This window comes from Molossus molossus, unplaced genomic scaffold, assembly GCF_014108415.1.
Source record: "Molossus molossus isolate mMolMol1 unplaced genomic scaffold, mMolMol1.p scaffold_m16_p_19, whole genome shotgun sequence".
In the NCBI taxonomy this organism is placed as follows: Eukaryota; Metazoa; Chordata; class Mammalia; order Chiroptera; family Molossidae; genus Molossus; species Molossus molossus.
The window spans coordinates 28,823,027-28,847,069 of NW_023425354.1; the positions used below are offsets into that span (position 1 = coordinate 28,823,027).

At 39.9% G+C, this 24,043-nt stretch overlaps 1 protein-coding gene across 3 annotated transcripts in view; it reads right to left on the reverse strand.

Annotated features, from left to right (window-relative positions):
• Positions 1–849: 849 nt before the first annotated feature.
• Positions 850–24,043, reverse strand: part of FBXL20 (F-box and leucine rich repeat protein 20) — a 63,752-nt gene continuing 40,558 nt past the window's right edge. The window contains exons 7-16 of one of the 3 annotated variants that reach the window (XR_004960314.1): positions 19,975–20,070; positions 17,825–17,951; positions 16,507–16,581; positions 13,479–13,609; positions 10,298–10,358; positions 7,503–7,547; positions 5,946–6,002; positions 3,995–4,207; positions 2,426–2,800; positions 1,026–1,401 (exon numbers count right to left, since the gene is read on the reverse strand). Coding sequence is in view for 2 of the 3 variants with exons in the window: in XM_036268235.1 (XP_036124128.1) it covers positions 2,693–2,800; positions 3,995–4,207; positions 5,946–6,002; positions 7,503–7,547; positions 10,298–10,358; positions 13,479–13,609; positions 16,507–16,581; positions 17,825–17,951; positions 19,975–20,070 (913 nt within the window). In the remaining variant the exon portion in view is untranslated. Of the gene's footprint in view, positions 2,801–3,994; positions 4,208–5,945; positions 6,003–7,502; positions 7,548–10,297; positions 10,359–13,478; positions 13,610–16,506; positions 16,582–17,824; positions 17,952–19,974; positions 20,071–24,043 lie in introns of all 3 variants that reach the window. The other 2 variants (XM_036268235.1, XM_036268236.1) reach the window with 2 other exon arrangements.

The window sequence follows — 24,043 nt, forward strand, 5'->3', positions numbered from 1 at the left end:
CTATTGGGAAGTTCAAATCCTCACTAATCAATTGGGGTTTTATGGTCAATTTGTTCAGGTACTATAAAAAAAATTATGTTAGAGCAGATGGCCCCTAAATATTTCTTTTTAGTTTTATTTGAATGAGTGACCTGGGGATCTGAATATTATGAACTACATCTGGAAGTGTGTGCACGTGTATATATTAAGTGTGGGGAATAGCCAGGAGAGTGAGTCATACTTTATTTTTATTTTTTTTATCCTCACCCAAGGACATTTTTTCATTTTTTGTTCAGATAGCGTGGGAGGGAAAGAGAGAAAGAGAGAGAGAGAGAGAGAGAGAGAGAGAGAGAGAAACATCGACGTGAAAGGGACACATCGAGTAGTTGCCACCCATACAACCCAACCAGGGCCGGGGACAAACTGCAACCGAGGTACGTGCCCTTAGTGGGAACCAAACCCGGTCTCTCTGGACCTCAGGCCAACGCTCTAACTGCTGAGCAAAACCAGCCAGGGCGTGAGTCATACTTTAAAAAGTACATTCCTTACACTGTAATTTGAAAAATGAAAAAATATAAGTAATTTGAGTTTTTAAAGGGGAATAAATAGGATTTAAAATAAATGTAACGTCTGGCCGGTGTGGCTCAGTGGCTCAGTGTCGACCCATGCACCAAGAGGTTACCGGTTCGATTCTTGGTCAAGACACATGCCTAGGTTGTGGGCCAAATCCCTAGTGGGGGGGCATGCAGGAGGCGGCCAATTGATGTTCTCTCTCATCGATGTTTCCATCTCTCTCTCCCTCTACCTTCCTCTCTCTCTCAAATCAACAAAGGAAAAAAACATTTAAAAAAATAAAAAATAAAATAAAATAAAATGTAGCATGTTAAATACTGGTGGGTTGTATACATTTCTAGAACCCTTTCATAACTGCCTGTGAAGAAATAAATCACACAATTCTTACACATGCTGGTTGAACCAGTACTTGAAGCATTAAAACAAACCCTTTAAAAGCCTGAATCATGCAGATAGTCTTAAGATCATGGTAGGCTGCACATTAATGTTCTAAAAGACCAAAAGTGGTCAAAAAAGGTTATCCTATTAAAAAAAAAAACAAAGCACACAAGGTTTCTAACCTCAGGATTTAGAAATCTACTTCTAATACTTTAGAAACTCATTTAACTCATCCTGTATGATTTGGGGGTGAGGGGGAGATGACTTCTCTGACTCTGTTATGGGCAATGAATCCCCTACTTCCTCTCAATGGTCTCTTTAATTCCCTCACCTGGCTACACAAGAGAGAGATGGTTGACAGGTTCTGAAAAGGTTCTGGTCCTTTGAGGCTCCAATATTAAATGTGATGACCATCAACACTGACATACAGTTGACCAGCTGTTACAGGATCATTCTTGTATCCCTGACAGGCTAAGCGGGGGAGAGACACCGATTGGCTAGATGGCACAGCTCCTTTAGCAGCATTCCCACTAAAACAAATCAACCCCACAGACACAAATTCAGAGATGTCACTGATCACACACAGATTTCAGTGAAAACACAACATGCCTGAGTTCGGGTGATAGAAGTTTCAGGCTCAGTTTTGGGATTTGCCATTCTACTCCTCACTAAAAACGCATTTTGCTTGCCTCCTAAGTTAGTGGAGCTTGATGGAAGGAAAAATGTGCAGTGAAATACTGGGCAGATCTTGTGTATTATCACATATCACAAAATATAACAGAAACCAAAAGGCAAAGTTTACTATCATCAAAATAGTTTTAGCTCAATTTCTTCTCATAACTTTTCTTGCTTTTGTAATAGCTTCCCTTCAGACTGGCAAAGATTCAGGCAGGGTCCCCTAATGGTAAAATATAGAATTAAAAAAATATTTATTGATAATGTCTCTTTTAAAAATGTTTGGTAACCTCAACTAATCATCCAAAAGGCAAACTGTAAACACAACAGCAGCAAAAAGAGTAACAACTGAGTGTGAGTAAGCAGACTATGAATAGGTGACAGACTGAGCAAGAATGCAGGAGGGAGAAACACAGAACAGGTGCACAAGTGTGCTACAGACAGTGACAATTTGAGTGAATAAGTAATCACATTTGGACCACAGCGATTTCAATGTGACCATTTAGGAAACCTCTGAGCCAAATACTAAAACAGGAGGCGGAATGGAGGAGCCTTCTTTGTGAGCATGCTCAGAATGTTGGCATGGGAACGAGAAGCACAGAAGCTCTGTAGTCATCTCACAACAAATGGCTACCATTTATAGGATGCAAAGAAATTTTCTTTCTGGTCCCTGGATACAACATATATTGTTTTTCTATGCTTTCCCTGACCCTGGAGGACTGCTGTTGCTATTCCAAAATCACCAAATAAACCCTTTAACAAAATAAAGAAACCGTAGTAGCAGTAACACTGGGTTTGCTGGAATGCCCCCTTCCCCTACCTTGCCTATGATTTTCTTCTGGGTACGTCCAACAGGAATGGTTAAGTTTTACCAATCCACTTGATAAAGCCAGCACAATCTTCAGTCCCCTGGTCACAGAGCTAGAGTGGGTGGGTATGTGTATGTATGTGTGGCTCTGGGAATCTGGACGCTGCCTCACTTTGTAATCCTTGCCCAGAACACTGGGGTCACTTCCACTGGAGACTCCACAGTAACTCTAGAAGTGTCATTAAATACTCAGTTCGCCAAGGCTGACCACCTCCACTGTCATAGGATGATGCAACATCTGCAGAAGCGCTGTCTGCTGCCCCCTACTGATGGGGGTGGAGTGACAGGTGCGAAGTAGGCGTGGACTTTGATATTGGGTAAATGGGTCTGAAACAAGACAGAAACATTACTGAGAGAGAGGGCTTAAACAGAAAAGAGCAATGTTGCTTTTCAGAAAAAGCACTGAGGGACTGAGTGGTCATGAAAGCAGGGCAGAGCCAGGACAATGAGAGGCCTGGGTTCTACTCTGTACCATCCACATTACTCTAAATGACTAAATCAGCTCACATAACTTTGGTATTTGCTTCCATAATACAACTGGGGTAAAATTTCATACCAATTTCTTAACCTGTCCCAAAAGGGATTCCTAGTTTGATTCCCATAGCTGGAATAAGCTTAAAATAAGATTTCCCCCCAAGTCACTGTGGACAATGTTTCTTCTGATGATCTGTGGCTCTCCTCTTTTGATGTAGAAGAAATATGGCTGCAAGGCTTCCCCACTGAAGTTATGCTCTCAGTCCTCTAGATTTGATGGGAGAGGAGGAACTGAGGCAAACTGGAAATCAAGATGAGGTTTGGTGCTCCTTTATGTGCTCAGGTGCCATATGGTCAACATGGAATTTTTAGGTTGGCTGTAAGGGATAACTAAGCACAGGGCCTTTCCCACAGCAGGTGTGAAGCAGAAGTTCCAATAAATGTCTCTTTTACTGAATACTCTAATATATAGATTCATCCAGCCTTTTATAACCTCCTTGCTGACAACCCGTCATTCAGTCATTTGGCTATGCATGGCTCTCTACTATGGAGGGTGGGACAAAAAGAAAAACAGTGCATGGATCTCTCTACTATGGAGGGTGGGGCAAAAAGAAAATGGGGAAAAATCACTTAATCCATTTGTTGTCTTAAAAAATAAAACCCCAGCAAAAGAGGTTTGATGTAAAAGAAAATACAAATTAAATTCTTAAATCCTATTGAACTAAATATCTTCTTTACATTTTTCCTTTCTTTCCTTTAGAACCAAAATCTGGCATATGCTTTTGACTCCAGTCATGTTATTGAGTTGTGGACATTACGGGAGAAACTCTGCTGGCAGGAGACCTACTTTTCTTCCCTTCAGTGGCTATTTTCCTATTAAATTTCCCTATAAGACTATCTACCTTAGGCTTGCTCTCCATTTTTCCCCCCTTTGCTAAATGCCCAAGTAAATGTAAAATTCACAGTAATCTAAATCTAAAAAATAAAAAAAAAGGGGGGGGGTGCTCTGAGAACACTAGAGCCAGGCAGTGATGCAACCATCTTTACCCTGAGTCTCTTGATTCCAGCCCGTGAGATTTGCTGGCAGTCATAGAGTTCTATACGCTCAAGGCTGTGGCAGCTCTTCAAGTGCTCCAGGGATGCGTCTGTGATTAGTGGGCAGTTGTCCAGTTCAATCACCTCCAGCTGGTCATGAGCACAGGCCCCATTCCCCAGGTGACGAATTCCATCGTCTGTGATCAGCTCACAGTGAGACAGACTCTGCAGCCAAATAGAGCAAGAAAGGACACTGAACTATCTTATGGCATTCTTCTAGGCAGAGACCTGTGTGTCATCAGAAGATCTTTCTAGTTTGATTTTGATGTATATGGAACCATCACTAGATTCATGTGGTAAAATGAAGAAATAAGCTAAAGTCACTGGGGTTCTGCTTTTGATAATCAATGATAGACATTTCTGTGTGATTCTAAATATATTGTGTGATTTCATTAATGACTGTGAAATAGTTCATAAACAAAATATCTGCCCCCCCATACACAAATGAATACTTTTCTTCTTTATGGGGACAAGAGGGACTCAAGCTTTTCCTGCAAAAAATTTCTGAAATTTGGACTAAATATTGATTACTTGGTACAGGGAGATGCTCAGTTAATTAAATGAAATTGATTCTTACAGCTGCCAGGTATGGTGATCTCTTCACATAAATCTCTTCACTTTGTCAATTTTCCTTAAGTCCCCTGGTTTCTACACGTGAAACTCAGAACCCCTGACCCAATTTGGATAGTACTATGTCACCAAATACACCAAAAATGAACCTAGATACAGAATGGTCAACCAGAATGCTGTCTCATCATATTACTGGAGCAGTAGCAAAAAACTCTCCCTAGTAAAGCACTGATTACTTCTGTTTTGGTCTGAAGGTGAAGCAAACTGTATTTTGGGCCATCTTGTCCCCAGGGCCTTTGGAAATTTAAACATCATTCAGGTTGCAGTATAATTCATGTGGGAGGGAAAACGCATACTTTCCATGTCCGTTTTCAATCTCCAAGTATTATAAAGAAAACATTTAACATTTCTTAGCTCCTCCCTTGGTCCTCTGTAAGTCGGCAATTTGGAGAAATATGCTTTACCAAAATGGCAGCCAGACACCAAGAGGAAAGTCAGAGCTGAGGTGTTTTTTTTTTTTTTTAGAGATCCTGACCTCAGACCATATCTCTTTATTTATTAATTATCCTCACCCGAGGACATTTTTGCATTTATCTTCAGAGCGGGAGGGAGAGAGCAGGGAAGAGAAAGAAACATCAATGTGAGAGAGACACGACTGGTTGCCACCCATACAATCCCAACCGGGACTGGGGACAAACTGCAACCAAGGTACATGCCCTTAGCGGGAACCGAACTCAGGACTCTCCAGTCCGCGGGCTGACACTCTAACTGCTGAGCCAAACCAGCCAGGGCTGGGTTTGTTTGTTTGTTTTTTTAAATTATCCTCACCCAAGGACATTTTTGCATCTATCCTCAGATAGAGCAGGAGGAAGAGAGGGAGGAAGAAAGAGAGAGAAACATTGATGAGAGACACATCGACTGGTTGCCATCCACACAACCCCAATGGGGCAGGGACAAACCGCAACCGATGTACGTGCCCTTAGCGGGAAGTGAACCCAAGACTCTCTGGTCTGTGGGCCAACGCTCTTACCGCTGAGCCAAACTGGCCAGGGCAAGAGCTGGGTTTTGATTAAATCTAATAAATAGCCCTGGCCAGTATGGCTCAGTTGGTTGAGTATCATCCCATGTACCAAAAAGTCACCGGTTTGATCTCCAGTTAAGGCACATGCCTGGATTGCAGGTTCAGTCTTTAGACAGAGTGCGTCTGGGAGGCAACAAATATTTCTCTCTCACATCTGTTTCTGTTTCTTCCCCTCTCCCCTCCTCTCTCTTTAAAATCAATAAAAACATATTTAAATCTAATAAACACATAAACTTTCAGAGTTAAACTCACCAATACTTGAAGTCGAGGACAGTGTATAGAAAGTTGGATTAATGTGCTATCTGTTATCTGAAAAAAACATGTAAGTCTATTTTAGGTATAATCCAAAAAAAAAAAAAAAAAAAAATCACGGTCCATACCGCACTCTCTCTCTTTTTTTTTTTTAGCACGTGCCCCTAGCGGGGACTGAACCTGGGACTCTCTGGTCCACAGGCCCATGCTCCAACCGCTGAGCCAAACTGGCCAGGGCCATACCTTACTCTTAACTACAAATGTAATCTAGACTGATATGCTGACATTGTTTATTAAATAACAAAATCAACAGCTATCTGAATCTGTTCTTTGAAAACCTAGGCTTGAAGACATTTCGTAATCTCTAGTGTTTATTTTTTGAAAAGGTCTGTTGAAAATAGCTTTGTTTTTGAAATCAATGAAAATCTGTCTCCTCATAACTTCCACCCACTGGACTTTGTTCTACTTCCTTAGAACCATCACAGAAAACAATCAGAAGATACTGCTCCATGAAAAATTAAGAACATCCTCAAATTTTTAGATAGTTGGCACAACTCAGGATTAATAACTTGGGTTTCAGTTATCTTAGATAGTTGGCCCATATTTTATAAGTCTTGGCACAACTCAGGATTAATAACTTGGGTTTCAGTTATCTTCCCAAAGATGCATAAAGAGGCTGCTGGAATCTGGGTTACCTACAAACATTACAGAAGGAAGAACTCTAAAGGAAGAACAGTCTTTTATAGTTATCTTAGGAAAAAAGTAAATCAGTGCTTATTTTCAAATTCTTCCAACTCTGAGGTATATTATCCTAGTATATACAGTTTCAAAGGGGCCAAGAAATATGAAGGGGGTGGGGAGTTGGGGCAGGCAGGTGTGTGCACATCACTCAGCAGGACTAACACTGGAAAGGACACAAAGCATATGCAAGAGATAAATGGACACAAACAAGTTTTAGCCTAAGAACTAATTAAGTGCTAAGTAGTGTTGGGAAACAAGAAATTTAGAAAAAACTGACCTCAACAGTTACCCAAGTATTTTCTTTATTTTTACCATTAATAAAAGTCATTGCTCTATCTTCTAAAATAGGAGTTTCCCTTCAAAGTTTCTTTTCAATCAACTATTCTCAAAGCTCTTAACATTGGCAAGAAAATAGCTGATAAGGAGATATCTGGTTGCCTGCTTGAAGGACAGGGTTCCATACAGAGTCAGGTCTCCAGGGTTAATGATGTAAAGGGTCAGGGTATATCAGTGTGATGGCTAATTACTTACTAGTATCAAAACCCTGTAGGTCTAAGGAAATAGCTTTATGGCTTGAATGTTTGGGCCTGCTTTCTTTCCAATGGCAACCTTATTGATGGCATACATTTTCCTAGTTCCTGAACACATATACCATGAGTCCTCCTCCTGGTGTGCCTGGAGGACACCTCAGTACATGGAGAGTCAGCAGTGCTGCCAGGCACTGTATTACCCAGGGGAGGGAAGTGAACGTTCTCATGTGCATATTACGTAAATTTCTATCATACTGTATTTCTGAGTAAAAATCCACAATCTTACCTGAACACACTCTTCCAGGTCCATCTTTTCAAGCTCATGACAATTCTATAAAATACAAACCAAACATTACAATAAAAACATTTAAAATATGGAAAAATTTAAGGCCAGAAAACTAAGTGGTATTAAATATCAATCTGCCTGAAAGCAAAGATCCTTTCTGTTGTTTCATACACTGGTCAAAGACAGTTGTAATTTTAAATACTATTATTATACAGTAATTTATAAGTCACTCGTAAGTACTTAAACCTTCTGGAGAATACAGAAAATCCCTTGAAACATTTCCATTTAAAATCAGGATTATAGAAGATGGCAGAGTAGGTAAATGCGGTATTGCGTCCTCCCACAACCACATCAAAGTTACAACTAAACTACAGAACAACCATCATTCAAAACCCCCTGAAATCAAGCTGAATGGAAGTCCCACAACTATGGAATTAAAGCAGCAGCCCCATCCAGACTGGTAGGAGGGGCGGAGGCACAACAGGCTGGTCCCACACCCACGTGTGGCGGATAAAAATCAGAAGGATACCTCGGCTGGGAAGGTCCTCCCTGAGGTCTGAGGGGTCCCCGTGCCAGGAAGAGAAGTCCCCATAACTTCTGGCTGGAAAAACCAGCGAGAACTGAGGCTCAGGGAAGCTGACACAGCTGGAGCCCCAGGCAGCTCCTTAAAGGGCCCATGCACAGACTTATCGGACTCACTCCCTCTAAGCTTGGAGGGGAGGCAGCTTGAGGGGCACCAGAGACATACAGGAAAGAACTAAGCTGTTTGGCACTGGAGCGAGGGCTGGAGAGGGGGCTTTCTCTGGGACAAATGTGCTGTCGGAGGCCTTTGTTCCTTTGGTGAGCCCTTCCCTGGGGCGGCAGACAGCTGCCATATCTGGGACTCCAGCAACCTGGCTCACACTGGTAGTCCTGCCCTGGTGATTCCCCGAGGCCCCGCCCCACCCAACTTTCAGGCCCACCCAAGCTGTTGCCAGTTGCTTAACCATAGGATTGGCCTGTCTTGGATCCTGCTTCAGGTTTTCCTAAATTCTTTCAAACAAGCAGCATCTGGTCTCAGCGAGCCCCATACCTCTCATTAAGTAATACACAGAAACAAACACAGGGAGGCAGCCAAAATGAGACAAAGAAACAGGTCCCAAATGAAAGAACAGAACAAAACCCCAGGAAAAGAACTAAGTGAAATGAAGATAAGCAACTTAAGAGATGTTGAGTTCAAAACACTGCTTATAAGGATGCTCAGTGAACTTAGTGAGAACCTCAGCGAACTTAGTGAGGGCTTCAAGAGCATAAAAAAGGACCAGTCAGAAATGAAGGAAGCACTAACTGAAATAAAGAATAATTTATACAGATTCAATAGTAGAGTAGGTAAAGCCAAGAAGCAAACCCATCAATTTGGAATATAAGGAAGCAAAAAACACCCAATCAAAACAGCAAAAAGAAAAAAAAAATACAAAAAAATGAAGATAGTGTAAGGAGCCTCTGGGACAACTTCAAGTGTGCCAACATTCGCATCTTGGGGGTGCCAGAAGGAGAAGAGAGAGAAGAAATTGAAAACCTGTTTGAAACAATAATGGCAGAAAACTTCCCTAACTTGGTGAAGGAAACAGACATACAGTCCAGGAAGCACAGAGAGTCCCAAACAAGATGAACCCCAAGAGGCCCACATCAAGACACATCATCATCAAAATGCAAAAGGTTCAAGACAAAGAGAGAATCTTAAAAGCAGCAAGAGAAAGGCAGTTAGTTACCTACAAGGGAGTTCCCATAAGGCTATCAGCTCATTTCTCAAAAGAAACTTGGCAGGCCAGAAGAGAGTGGCAAGAAATATTCAGAGTGATGAAAAGCAAGAACCTACAACCAAGATTACTCTATCCTGCAAAGCTGTCATTTAGACTCGATGGCCATATAAAGAGTTTCCCAGACAAGAAAAAGTTAAAGGAGTTCATCACCACCAAACCATTATTATATGAAATGATGAAGGATCTTTTTGAAGAAAAAGATAAAATATATGAACAAAAAAATGGCAATGAATACATATCTATCGACAATAGAATCTACAAACAAAATGAACAGGCAGAACAGAAACATTCTCATACAGAGAACATTTTGTTGGTTGCCAGATGGGAGCGGGGTTGGGGGAATGGGTGAAAAAGGTGAAGGGATTAAGAAGTACAAATTCATTGCTAGACTGACAAACCTCAAAGGGAAAAGGATTGGGGGGTGGGAAGAAATAAACCAAGAACTTATATGCATATATGCAAAATCAATGGACACAGACAATAGTGTGGGAAAAGGTGGGAGGGGGGTGGGAGTGGGGAGGAGGGGGTCAATGGGGAAAAATGAGGAACATCTGTAATACATTCAACAATAAAGATTTAAGAAAAAAAGTAAAAAAAAAAAGATGGAACAAACAAAAAATTATAATAAAATAAAATTAGGATTATATGCTTCTTTCAGTATTGCTTTCATCCACCAGTTGCATACAAATAACCAGTTAAGTTTATTTCACAAAGTACTAGAAAATCCGTTTATTTTATCATATGAAAATGTGGAAAATGAAGTTTCATGAAGAAGTGTCATGTTATCCAATGCATGCCTGCATTTCTAGAGCAGTGTGTATTCTACAAGTCTGTAGCTGTGGTACGAGAACACTCAGGAACATCAGCCACAGAGAACTTCCCCCACATCCCACACGTTCAATTCTGCTGCCATTCCACACCTCCATCCTTGCTCATTCTTCTGAAATAAAAATCGCAAACAAAACCTATGTAGAACCTGGAGAAGATACTTACCCTGGCCAGAGTGGTGAAGCCTACATCTGTTAATTGAGAACATCTTGCCACTTCTAATATTCTATTAAAAAAACAAAGTGAAAGTCAAGCCCTTTGGTCCTTCAAAACTCTATTTATTGAAACAGCAAGAATTGCCCTGGCCGGTTTGGCTCAGCAGTTAAGAGCATCGGTCCGTGGACCAATGAGTCACGGGTTTGATTCCGGTCAAGGGCACGTACCTCAAATAGAACTCTACTCTAGGCTCCTGATATTACTAATTTTGACAAGTCTATGATTGATTAAGAAATTTTGAAACTATAGGCAAATTTTCTTTCACTAATTATAGTTAGGCCCATGGCCAGGTGATTACAAAACAATAGTTTTAATAAAGTTTTATTGGTTTAAGAGATTATTATATGTAAAACAAGTGGTTTCATGGGTTCTGGAGCAAGAGTGCCAGGGTTGAATCCTTGCTCCTGCACTTACTAGCTGTGAGGCCCTGAACAGGTTACTTGACCTCTCTGGCCTTCAGTTTTCTTCATATATAACATGGAGATAATAACAGTGCATATATGATGTTTGATGATCAAATAAATTAATAGTTGTGAAACACTGGCTAACAAGTTTAACATATAAGTACAATATAAGTTTTATTTTTTAATTTTTTTTCTCTCTATTGATTTTAGAGAGAAAGGAAGGGAGAGAGATAGAAATATCAATGAAAGAGAACATGAGAGAACATCGATTGGCTGCCTCCTGCATGCCCCACACTGGGGATTTGACCTACAACCTGGGCATGTGCCCTGATCTGGAATCAAACCGGAGACCTCTTGGTGCATGGGTCGATGCTCAACTACTGAGCCACACAGGCTGGACTAAGTTTTATTTCAAAAAACAACAAAAAAAAGGGCCCTGGTCGGTTTGGCTCAGTGGTTGGAGAGTTGGCCTGCGGTCTGGAGAGACCCGGGATTGGTTCCCGCTGGGGGCGCATGCTTCGGTTGCAGTTTGTCCCCAGCCCTGGTTGGTCGTGCAGGTGGTAGCCACTTGATGTGTCCCTTTCACGTCAATGTTTCTCTCTCTCTCGACTCTTCCTCTCTCTCCCTCCCACTCTATCTGAACAAAAAAGTGGAAAAATGTCCTCAAGTAAAGATAAAAAAAGAAAAAAAAAGGTATATAAAAATCAAAATAGTGTTTTTGTGTGCTTTTACAAAATCAGTATGGGTCTAATACCATGTGCATGCTAACAATGCAGTCTTAATAAATATTTAGCCAATCCTATATTTAGGCAGAGAGGTAGAGCCAAGAAAAAAATAAGGCTTGCTCTAAAATACCATTAATCTGCCCAGCCGGTGGTTGGTCAGTAGTTGTGGTTCGGTTCCTGACCCTGGTCAAGGTCCTGTGAGAAGCAACCAATTGATGTGTCTCTCTCACACTGATGTTTCTCTTTCTCTCTCTCTCTCTCCCCCTCCCACTCTGTCTGAAGATAAATGGAAAAGTATCCTTGGGTGAGGATTAAAAAAAATAATAATAAAATAAAATACCATTAATCAGCATAAAAAAGGTTCTTCTGTAGGGCTGTTTTTCTATTTATCTTCAGATAGTGGGAGAGAGAGGAGGAGAGAAAGAGGGAGAAAGAGAGAAACACTGGTGTGAGAGAGACACACTGACTGGTTGCCTCTTGCATGACCCTGACCAGGGCCGGGGAAGAACCGCAACCAAGGTATGTGCCCTTGACCAGAATCAAACCCGCGACTCTGGTCTGTGGGCCAACGCTCTAACCGCTTAGCAAAACCGGCCAAGGCCTGTTTTTAATTTTTAAATATTTTCTGCTTTGTACCTAGCATCACTATTACAATATAAGTGACCACAGGATGGGCCTTCAAAAACTTTCTTCAGAATGGAATTACAGATACACCTTGACTTGTGATGGGGTTATGTCCAGACAAACCCCACAAACACAAAAAATATATTAAGTTGAAAATCCACTTAATACCCTTAACCTCCCGAACAGCATAGTTTAGCCTAGCCTACCTTAAATGTGCTCAGAACACTTAACATTGACCTACCGTTGGGCAATATCATCTAACACGAGTTACTTTATAATAAAGATGTTGACTATCTCATATAATTTATTATGTATACCACTTTCAAACCATCACAAAGTCACAAAATTGTAAGTTGAACCATTGTAAAAGTTTGGGACCATGTATATATGAAAGCATTAATAAGAGAAAATGCCTGTTTATTTCTTTTCTCAAGTAATAAAATTATGTTTTTTTCTAGTATGGATAGCAAATAGAAAATAGGGACTAGTATCCCTTGGTTCAGGACAATTACATGTAATCAAGTATAAAACAAGAAGGAGGGCATCTAAAGGGTAGCGGCCTTGCCTGCCTGGTGTGGCTCAGTGGTTGAGTGTCGACCCATGCACCAAGAGGTGGCCAGTTTGATTCCCCGATCAGGGCACATGCCCAGGTTGTGAGCCAAATCCCCAGTGGGGGGCATGCAGGAGGCGGCCAATCAATGTTCTCTCTCATTGATGTTTCTTCTCTCTTTCCCTCTCCTTGCCCCTCTCTCTAGAATCAATCAATAAAATAAAATAAAATACATACATACATACATACATACATACATACATACAAGGGTAGCAGCCTTACAGTGTCTACCTTGAAATTTTCAAGGTTCCAAGAGATGAATATAAGTGAAAAAGGCCTCTATTCTTTTCCTGATTCTTTTGAGCTAAGCAAGAAATATTACCTTGGCTGGGTAGCTCAGTTGGTTAGAGCGTAATCCCGATACGCCAAGGTTTCAGGTTCAATCCCTAGTCAGAACACATACAAAAATCAACCAATGGCCCTGGCTGGGTGGCTCAGTTGGTTGGAGCATAGTCCCGTACACCAAAAGACTGAGGGTTCGATTCCTGGTCAAGAAACATACCTAGGTTGTGGGTTCAACTCCCAGTTGGTGCACATACGGGAGACAACCGATTGATGTTTCTCTATCACATCGATATTTTTCTCTCTAAAATCAATGAACATATCCTCAGGTGAGGATGAAAAAAATAAAAATGAAAATAAAGAACCAATAAATGTATAAATAAGTGGAACAATAAATCAATGTGTTCTCTCTCTCCCCTCCTCCCCTTCCCTTGCTCTCTCCCAAAAAAACCCCCCAATAAATTAAAAAGAAAAGAAATGTTTACCTAAGCCGTGGGCAGTTCTGACCTAAAGCATTCAGGATGGCATCTGTGATGTTGGAGCAGCCGGAGGCACAAAGAGACTGTAACTTATGGCACCCTCTGCATATAGTAATGAGACCTTCATCTGTGATTTGCTAAAAAGCAAGAGCAAAAAATCCCCATAGATATTAGTAATTTTGCAGAACAAAAAGAAGAAAAAATGTTACCTCTGTGAAAGTAAGTACCAAAGAGAAATAAATGCAGATTTATTATTACTCAGGTAGCAGACCTAAAAGAAAACAAAACCAATTTGTTTCTTCCTTCCAGTTTCTTTTGATTTAGTTTGCAACAGAATCTGTGTTCATTTTGGGGACAAAGGAAAGAAATTATAATGGGATTCTTTCAATCTAATCGATTGGGAACAGCATGGGGTGTATCGTGGTGTACATTCAATTAAATGGTTTTAAAACCTAGAAAACAGGAATGGCAGTATTTTAATAGTATAAACATATCGAGAAGTTCAATATTGACACTAAATTACTAAAAAAAATAAAGCAACCCGTGGATGACAGTTGCAACCTCATATCAACCACAGGTCCATTTATTTCTGTATTTTTGTTTTCTAATAAATAATATGCTAATTTATGAAGATAAACAATTGTGCCCTGGCCGGTTTGGCTCAGCGGTTAGAGCGTCGGCCTGCGGTCCGGAGAGACCCGGGTTCGGTTCCCGCTAAGGGCACGTACTTCGGTTGCAGTTTGTCCCCGGCCCTGGTTGGTCGTGCGGGTGGCAGCCACTCGATGTGTCCCTTCACGTCGATGTTTCTCTCTCTCTCTCCCTTCCTCTCTCTCCCTCCCACTCTATCTGTACAAAAAATAAAAAAATATCCTCGGGTGAGGATAAAAATAAATAAATAAATAAATAAATAAACAATTGTGACTGCCCTGGCCAGTTTTGCTCAGTGGTTAGAGCGCTGGCCTGAGGTCCCAAGAGACCCAGGTTTTGTTCCCACTAAGAGCATGTACCTCGGTTGCAGTTTGTCCCCAGCCCTGGTTGGGTTGTGCAGGTGGCAACCACTCGATGTGTCCCTTTCACGTCGATGTTTCTCTTTCTCTCTCTCTCTCTCCCACTTTATCTGAACAACAAAATAGAAAAATGTCCTCAGGTGAGGATAAAAAAAAAAAAATTGCGACCAACTCAAATATAATTTTCTATGTTTCAAATTATTTTAAAATGAAAAAGAACAAAGATGTTACATTAAAAAAAAAAAAAGTCATGCCCAACTGGAGTAGCTCAGTTGGTTGAGCATCTTCCTATGCACCGAAAGGTTGCCGGTTCCATTCCCAATCAGGGCACATACCTGGGTTTCGAGTTTGATACCCAGTCAGGGAGCATATGGAAGGTAAACCGATTGATGTTTCTCTTTCAATGTTTCATTTTCTCTCTCTCTGCCTCTGTCTCTCTCTCCCTTCCTCTTTCTAAGCATGTCCTTGGGGAGGATAAAATAAAATAAAGAAGTCAAGTATAAACATATGTTGGATATGATCAGATATAACAAGAATTTCAGCCCTGGCCAGTTTTGCTCAGTGGTTAGAGCATCAGCCTACGGTCCAGAGAGACCAGGGTTCGATTCCCGCTAAGCGCACATATCTCAGTTGGGTTGTGCGGGTGGCAGCCACTTGATGTCCCTTTCACATCGATGTTTCTCTCTCTCCCTCCTACTCTATCTGAACAACAACAACAACAACAAAAAATGAAAAAATGTCCTCGAGTGAGGATAAATAAAAGAATGACAAAGGAGTGACTCGTGCCCTAATATCTGGGTGAAGGGAAACAGTAAAATAAACACATGCTAGAACTGGTTCTTTATGCTTATCAACTGTGATTTCTGCCTGGTGGAAGGGTAAAGGAAACGACATTAAAACAGTAAATGGTAGGTATGGTGTATACACATATATTTGTGTGTATGTGCAAATATGTATGCAATATATGCATACACACATATATACAGAATGTGTGTGTGTATATGTATTTTAATAAAATCTGAAGATGCCCAAGAACAATTTTTTTCCTATCACTGTAAGATGATGGTTTCATGTTTAAAACAGTTGTATAAGCTCTTTCAGGTCAAATATTTCAGTTTCATAAATGAAATGAGGCAAATTCTGGTAGTTAGCAGCTATGGCAATCAGAATTAAAAGGAAGGGTTGGGTCAGAATAAATAAGAATGTCATTTCTTTAACTCAGTCTCCAGAAGCCTCCTAAGCAGATCATTATCAAGAAGCACCACGCCACAAGGGCTGGAGGGCAAGCTGCTTAAGTTGCACAAAATGTGGCAGCTTTAAACCAAACAACCACTATGCTCTCTCAAGTTTTAAGTGATTAAACAAGAAGGGGTATAATAATCAGAAGGTTCAGTGAAAACAAACAAACAAAAAACCCTTATCAGTTTTTTTCATTGCTAAGAGAGGCTCTCACTCCAAAGCAACACACATACATACTTTTCAAGGCAAGAGAGAAAAGCTAAAAGTGTATTGCCAATGGTTATAGAACCCTGAATAGTTTCAGCAAATTCTCTAAGTAAAATTGAGGAGTTTTGAGATAGACACAAAAAAGTTGATAGTCTAAAGAAACAAATGTGAACTACAAATACTATTAGAATATAAATTAAAGGGCACATTTTGCTCACCATCTGTTTAGATCGTTATGACCCACTGATAGATCTTAATCGATGAAACTGCAATTAATTTACCAAAAATATTTTAAATACTGAAGCTTGTGAATAATTTAATTTTAAAATGTATTCTCTTAAGCAGGAAAGAAAGGAATGAAGTTATAGTTAGCCTATCTGGAATTCTGAATAAGCTACCCACTTATCTATGTCAAAGCCCCTGGGAACGAGTATTGTCAAGCAAGTAAAGAATCATCTGTGTATCTACTATGTCCCCAGGGTTAAAGTGAAAAAACTACTGGTCTTGATGACTAAAACTCTTACAGCAACAATATAGAAATCAATTAGTAATACAGAAGAGCTGTGGGAAGGACTGCTTACTAAGCAGGTCTGCAAGTTCAAAGTCACCAGTTCAGGACAGTGTGCACCTATGTACTTGAGAGCTTCATCTTCTAGCTAGAAAGATTAAAAAAAAGAGAGAAAAAATAATTACTGACATTGTGTCAAAGAATAAAGATTTAAGAGTGTACACATTAATCAATACATTCTAAATATAGCCAACCTAGTTTCAAAGTAACAATGAACCATGATCACATAAAGGTATAATTCACATGATCAGTACCTTTTATTTGATCAGTTCTTACCACTTCAAATTCTTATTATCACAAAAGCAAGAAAAAGATAAAATAAACACTGCTTAATGTTTGTGCACTTCTGATAAGTATGTTTTACAGCATTTTGCTGAGCATTTATGAAGCTACAAGAATTTTTTCATTTCTACACTCCCTATATTTTTGGGAGCAAGAGCTGAGAAAAAATCCAGTTTATCTGCTGCTAGAAGATCAGTGCCATGAGTACTGAGAACAGATGGCAAGTAATTGATTATAATGATGCATTCCAATCAATATTTTTCAGGATTCCATAAATAACCAGAAGCTCAAGCTGTTGTTTTAAGGTACTCATACTTCCAAAGCTGTTTCAAACAATGGAACATCTCTCACCATGGTGAAAAAATGAGAACATTTTTAATGAAATTCAAGGAATGGTTTTAGCAACCATTAAAAAAATGAGGTAATAAGAGTCCCTTTTAAACCCACTCTTGATCATGTCCATGCCAATTCCTTCTAGTAATATTTTTAATGACAAAATATGTTGAATCTGTCATGTGACTGGCAGGAAATAAGCATCAACAGTATAAAATGTAGGTTGCTGTATACTTGGCACATTCAAGAAAATTTTGGTAGTTTAAAAACTAGTGAAAATTGCCAAGACTGCCTCCTTGCCTATCCAGTTCAAGGTCTCAGACAGTAATAACCACAAGTTTTCTTTTCAGATTAAACTGGATAAAACCCTTCTTGCCTCAGGTGCTTGCTCAGTATGCTTTTTTGTCTCCCCAGCCTGCCTCAAAACAAAAATCTTTGGTCAGATGTTCATTCTTCTCTCTCTCTCTCTTTTTGTAATTTTTATTACATATATTTCTCCTCCACCCCCGACACCCTCCTCCCGATCCCACCCCCCAACCTGTCACCACCATTCTTCTCTTCTCTCTCTCTCTTTTACTCTATGGAAAACACTGATTTTTGGTAAACACGTGTCCTTGGTTAATAATACAACTACATACTCTTTAAGCCAACATCTTGGGGTTGCCTACAAAGTTCACAGTTTCTCTATCATTCACAAGCACTACATAGAGTATTACCTGTGTGCAGCCTTTTAAGAATAAGGCCTTGAGACCCCCACAGCCTCTCACTAGTGCTTGGATACCATCCTTGGTTACTTGGTCACACCAGGATATGTTCAATTGCTCCAACAGTGGACATCCCTCACTTGGGATAAAACAAAATGAAGAAAACATATGACTAAATCCAATTCCAAAGGCACAAAAGTCTCATTTTATTGGCTATTTAGTCAGGAAATGGATAGAGCCCCATGCTCTCCCACAAGAGTATACATATTTACTTTATGAACATAGATTTAGAACACAGGAAATCCCATAATCACAAAAGTGGGTTTATCAATGTTTGTAGTGTTCATGTGAAACTATATCACTAGGAAGGCTAGCCCAAATCCAGTATAATTAACAAGCACAAAGCACAATATTGTTTTTCAGATATATTAGATTTTAATGGAGGTTTATACTTTTCAAATTATATTCTATTTGCACTTATCACATATTTATATGGTCCCCAGATAGGAAACAAAAATTAAGTGACTTGCTCAAGTTGATCAAGTAATTAAGAGTTTAGAGTCAAACCCAGAGTCGCTATCAAATAATTCTATTACTTATCAAAGTACTAACAAGGACATTTAAATTTTTATTTAAAAAATTACAGAGGTTCTGTAAACATTCCTTATCTGGGAAGTATGTAGATTACTATTTCCATAGGCTGAATTTAAGATACACTGTATATGATCTCTGACTTCTATCAATGCTAGCTTCATCTTTGATTTTTGATCTATAGAAGAATCCCAAGGTCTATGACATTCTTTGGAAAGTGCTGACTTAACTGTTTTATAAAAGAAAGCCAGGGAATCTTGGTTCAAGTTCATCCTTCAACATTAATCATGTAACTTAAGGTAAGTCATTTCAGGAAGCCTACTTGAACCTCTCTTAATCCAAGGTTAGCAACAATCACTTCCATGTTCTCTCCAAACTGCTAGACTTACTTCTACACAGTACTGTATTACTCTATTACCACACTGTAACATGATAACATGTTTAGGGTTCTTTTCCTCCCACTAGACTCTGAGCCAAGTAAAGGCAGCAACAATATCTTATTCAGTTACATCTCATGGCTGAATCACATTACCTGGCATTCAAAAATGTTTTAGATTTTCTATCTGTAAAATGTCTGTCCTATCTATATCTACCTCACAAGGTTTTCAAATAAATGAGATCATTTATGTGAATATTTTATAAACTATAAATTGTTATATTATCCTACACAGCAAACAGCCTTAAATACATATATGCTCAATATTCATAAGGAAGGTCTAGAAGGAGTCACATTTTTAGATTACTTATACTCTACTTAACTAAATTTCCATTCCTTCTAATAGCTTAATTCTTACTATTCATAAATGTAACCAATATATGAGACCATAAAAGGTTGATAATAAGCAAAGTTACAAAGAGAACGGGTATTTCACCTTCCTTTATTTTTTTTATTTTTTTTTTTTTTTGAATTTTATTTATTTATTTATTTTTTTGTTACAGATATTTTACCTTTTTACCCCATTGGCACCCCCCACCCCTTCACCTTCCTTTAAACATACATTTTCTGTAATGTACTTTAAAAAAAATACATGAATATTACAACAATTAGGACTTATTGAGTGTTTACTACATACTAAGCAATTTATATATATTAGGTTAAAGCACATGAAACTGTAATTTTTATAAGACAGACACTTATTCGCAACTTTATATGGTTTGCCTTAATATTATAAAAAAATGATAATATTGTTTAATCCTACTATCAAACCTATGAGATAAGGAGGAGAAATTCATGAAGGTTACATTTGTTCAAGGTACCTGGTTAATAATCTGACTCCAGAGCACTGATTTAATCACAAAGCAATAATATATGTCATTTTTGGGGGGAGAGGAGAGGAAGCCTTCATAAAAACTAGTCATCTATATATAAATTGTATTACTCTGTTCAGAAATCCTAGTTTACCTCTAGTTATTTCACCTGTCCTATAATTTGGGTAAAACAAAAGATCTATTCTGAACTATATAGTATACATCCATAAAACATAATTTCCTTCAATTCCAACTTTATGTCAGTTATTTTTTAAAAATATATTTGTTCTCATTTTTGGACAATCTTATTATAAGAAATTTACCTCAGAGCTTTTAGAGACATGTTTGTTATTGATGTACAGGAAGCCAAGTCAAGGTGCCTGAGTTTGGAACAGAACTTGCTAAGGCTAGTACATGTACTGAAAAATGGAAAAAGGAGAAAATAAATAAACAAACAACACATCCTTAGTATATCATACATGATTCTCATTAAACACATGTGTATTTACACAAGAACTGTAAAATTTCCACAATCTCCACAAAAACATTAAAAAATCCTGGGACCTTTCATGTTAAGAGAACAGAGCCATTTACAAGGGATAAGAAAGGATGTGTGTGATATATATAAGAATTTGCATGAGGGGAATATGGTGCTTTATTCACATTTGGAAATGTTAATAGCTATTAGGCATTAACTGCACATGAGCTGATAAAAGATCTACGTGCATTTTGCAAATCCAGGAACACCAGAAAGCTAGTATCTGCTAGTAAGTGGTGAGACATGGACATGAAGAGTGAAAGCTGTCTCTGCTCTTTCACTTAAATCTCTGCTCAAGATAACCTTTTGCATGGCACAAATATCATATTTGGGTTTTTGCAAGAAATACAGAGGATGAACCAGTATTAGGCTGAAACAAGCTAAGTTATACAGCATTATTTCCTATTCCTATATGAATTTCTTAAAGGCTCTTTTTCCACAGTGGTCAAGTTCTTAATTTCAAATATATACAAGAGTGAATGATACAGAAAGCACATGTACCATCAAGCTTCTACACTTATCAATATTCTATTTCTATTTTATTCATTTCCCTCCTTTTTTCATTTTAGTATTTTAAAGCAAATCCCATATACATTTCACCTGTAAATATTTCAGGACATATTTCTAATAGGTAAGGACTTTAATTCCTTAATACCTGATATTCCCTCTATATGTTTCCCAATTCTCTCATAAATTCCTTTGTCAAGTTGATTTGATCAAATTAGGATCCAAATAAGAACCCTATATTCTATTTGGCTGACATGCTTCTTTGTTTGTTTTTTAATTTGTCTTTAGCCCTGGAGGGTTTGGTTCAGCGGTTAGAACGTAGGCCCGCGGACCTACCAGTGACTTACTGGTTCAATTCTGGTCAAGGGCACATACTTCAGTTGCAGTTTGTCCCTGGCCCAGGTCGGGTTGTGCGGGAGGCAGCCAGTCGGCGTGTCTCTCTCCCATTGATGTTTTTCTCTTTCCCTCTCTCCCACTCTATCTGATGATACATGAAAAAATATCCTCAGGTGAGAAATAAAAACAACAACAAAAAAACCACTTATCTTTATTGTTGATGCCCCCCCCCCATTGACCCCATCCTCCCCACTCTCGCCCCCCTCCTGCCTTCCCATACTATTGTCTGTGTCCACTGGTTATGCATATATGTTCTTTGGTTTGTCTCTTCCCGACCCTCCCTTCCGTTACCTCTAATAACTAATTTGTACTTTTTTTCTTTTAAATCTTCATCTGAGGATATTTTTCCATTTATTTTCAGATAGAGTAGGAGGGAGGGAGAATGGGATGGCGGGAGGGAGGAAGAGAGAGAGGGAGAGAGAGAAACATTGATGTCAGAGACACATCGACTGGCTGTCTCCCGCACGACCCCGACAAGGGCCAGGGACCGAACTGCAACTCTTTGGTCCACAGGCCAATGCTCTAACCACTGACCAAGGGCCAATTTATACTTCTTACTCCCTTCACCTTTTTCACCCATCACCCCAACCCCCATCCCATCTGGCAACCAACAGAAAGTTCTCTGTGTCTGAGTCTGTTTCTGTTCTGCTTGCATATTTTGTTTGTAGATTCAGTTATTGATAGATATGTATCTACTGCCATGTTATTGTTCATATTTTTTTTGTTGTTCTTCAAGACGACCTGTCAACATTTTGTATGAACTCCTTTAGCTTTTTGTTGTCTGGGAAACTAAACAGTTTTGCAGGATAGAGTAATCTTGGTTATAGGTCCTTACTTTTCATCACTTTGAATATTTCTTGCCACTCCCTTCTGGCCTGCAAAGTTTCTTTTGAGAAATAGGCTGACAGTTTTATGGGAGCTCCCTTGTAGGTAACTTAACTGCTTTTCTCTTGCTGCTTTTTAGATTCTCTTTGTCATTAACCCTTTTTGTTGTTGTTGTTCAGATGGGGGGGGGGGGGAGAGAAACATGGATGTGAAAGGGACACATCGAGTGGCTGCCACCCGCACAACCCAACCAGGGCTGGGGACAAACTGCAACTGAGGTACATGGGAACCAAACCCGGGTCTCTCTGAACCGCAGGCTGATGCTCTAACTGCTGAGCCAAATCGGCCAGGGCATGTCTTTAACCTTTTGCATTTGATGATGATGTGTCTTGGTGTGGACCTGTTTGGGTTCATCTTGTTTGGGGCTCTGTGCTTCCTGGATATGTATTTCTGTTTCCTTCACCAAGTTAAGGAAGTTTTCTGTTACTTTGTTTTTCAAATAGGTTTTAAATTTCTTGCTCTCCCTCTTCTTCTGGCACTCCCATGATGGGAATGTTGTTATACTTGAAGTTGTCCCAGAGGCTCCTACACTATTCTTATCCTTTTGGATTCTTTTTTCTTTTTGCTGTTCTGATTGGGTGTTATTTGCTTCCTTCTATTCCAAATCAATGGTCTGCTACTTGGCTTCACAAACTCTACTATTGATTCTCTATAAATTATTTCAGTTACTGCATTCTTCATTTCTGACTGTTTGTTTTTTTTTAAATCCTCCTGAGGTCCTCACTAAGTTCCTTAAAATTCTAAGTTCCTTGTGCACCCTTGTGCAGTGTTTTCAACTCTGCATCTGTTAGACTGCTTATCTCCATTTCATTTAGTTCTTTTCCTGGAGTTTTGTTCTATTCTTTCATTTGGGACATGTTTCTTTGTCTCCTCATTTTAGCTACCTCCCAGGGTATGTTTCTATGTATTAGGAAGAGTTGCTACATCTCCTAGGCTTCGTAGGGTGGTCTATTGTAATAGGTGTCCTGTAAGGTCCAGTGGCACAGCCTCCCTGATCACCCCAGCTGGGCCCTCAAGGTGTACCCCTCTGTTGTAATTGAGTCTTGGCTGCTATTGGCATGTCAATGAAAAGGATTTATTCACGCTGATCGGCTGCAAGAACTGGCTGTGTCCACTGCCCAATGACCTCTGACTACCTTGGAGGATCAGCTGTGCAGGGGACCACCACACACAGCAAGACTTACTTCAGCAGGGATCTGGTACCCACCGAGTCCATTCCTTGAGTGTGGCACTTGTGGAGGCGGTTGAGTGGTGGTGCTTTGATGTGGTCTGAAACTCCACGGGGTGTGCTGGCTCTGGGGCAACGTTAGCCACAGCCTGCATTCTACCCGGGGCCACCAGGTATAAGCAACAGAGATCTGCAGATGGCTGCTTCTTGTGCTGGGCTTGGAGGCGCCCAGGCAAAGCCAAGCTGTGAACCAAGGCTGGCTGCTTCTACTGCCAGGCCTAGGTCACTTAGTGAGAGGCATGGGGCTTGCTGAGGCCGGATGTTATTTGTTTGAGAATACAGGAAAATCTGAAGAAGCCAAGACAGGCCAATCCTGTGCTAAAGCCACTGGAAACAGCTTGGGTGGGCCTGAAAGTTGGGTGGGGCAGAACCTCACGGAGTCACCAGGGTGGGGCAAACAGTGTGAACTAGGTTGCTGGAGTCCCAGATATAATGCCATCATATAATGCCATCTGCTGGGCCCATGGGGGAAGGGCTCACCAAAGGGAAGAGCCTCCTCCACCAGCAGGTCTGTCCAGGAGAAAGCTGCCTCTCCAGCTCTCACCCCAAAGCCAATCAACTCAGTTCTTCCCGGTATGTCTCTGGTGCCTTTCAAGTTACCTATTCCAGGCTGGAGCCAGTCTCAATGTAGCCTCTTTAATTTTGTAGTTGTAGGACTTCCATTCAGCTCAGTTTCAGGCAGTTGTGGATGATGGTTGTTCTGTAGTTTAGTTGTAATTTTGATATGGTTGTGGGGGGAGGCAAGTACTGCGTTTACCTATACTGTCATCTTGACCGAAATCATTTTTTAGGTTTTTGTGTGGACCTAATGCTTCCATTTCTTCTGGCTAGATGCTTG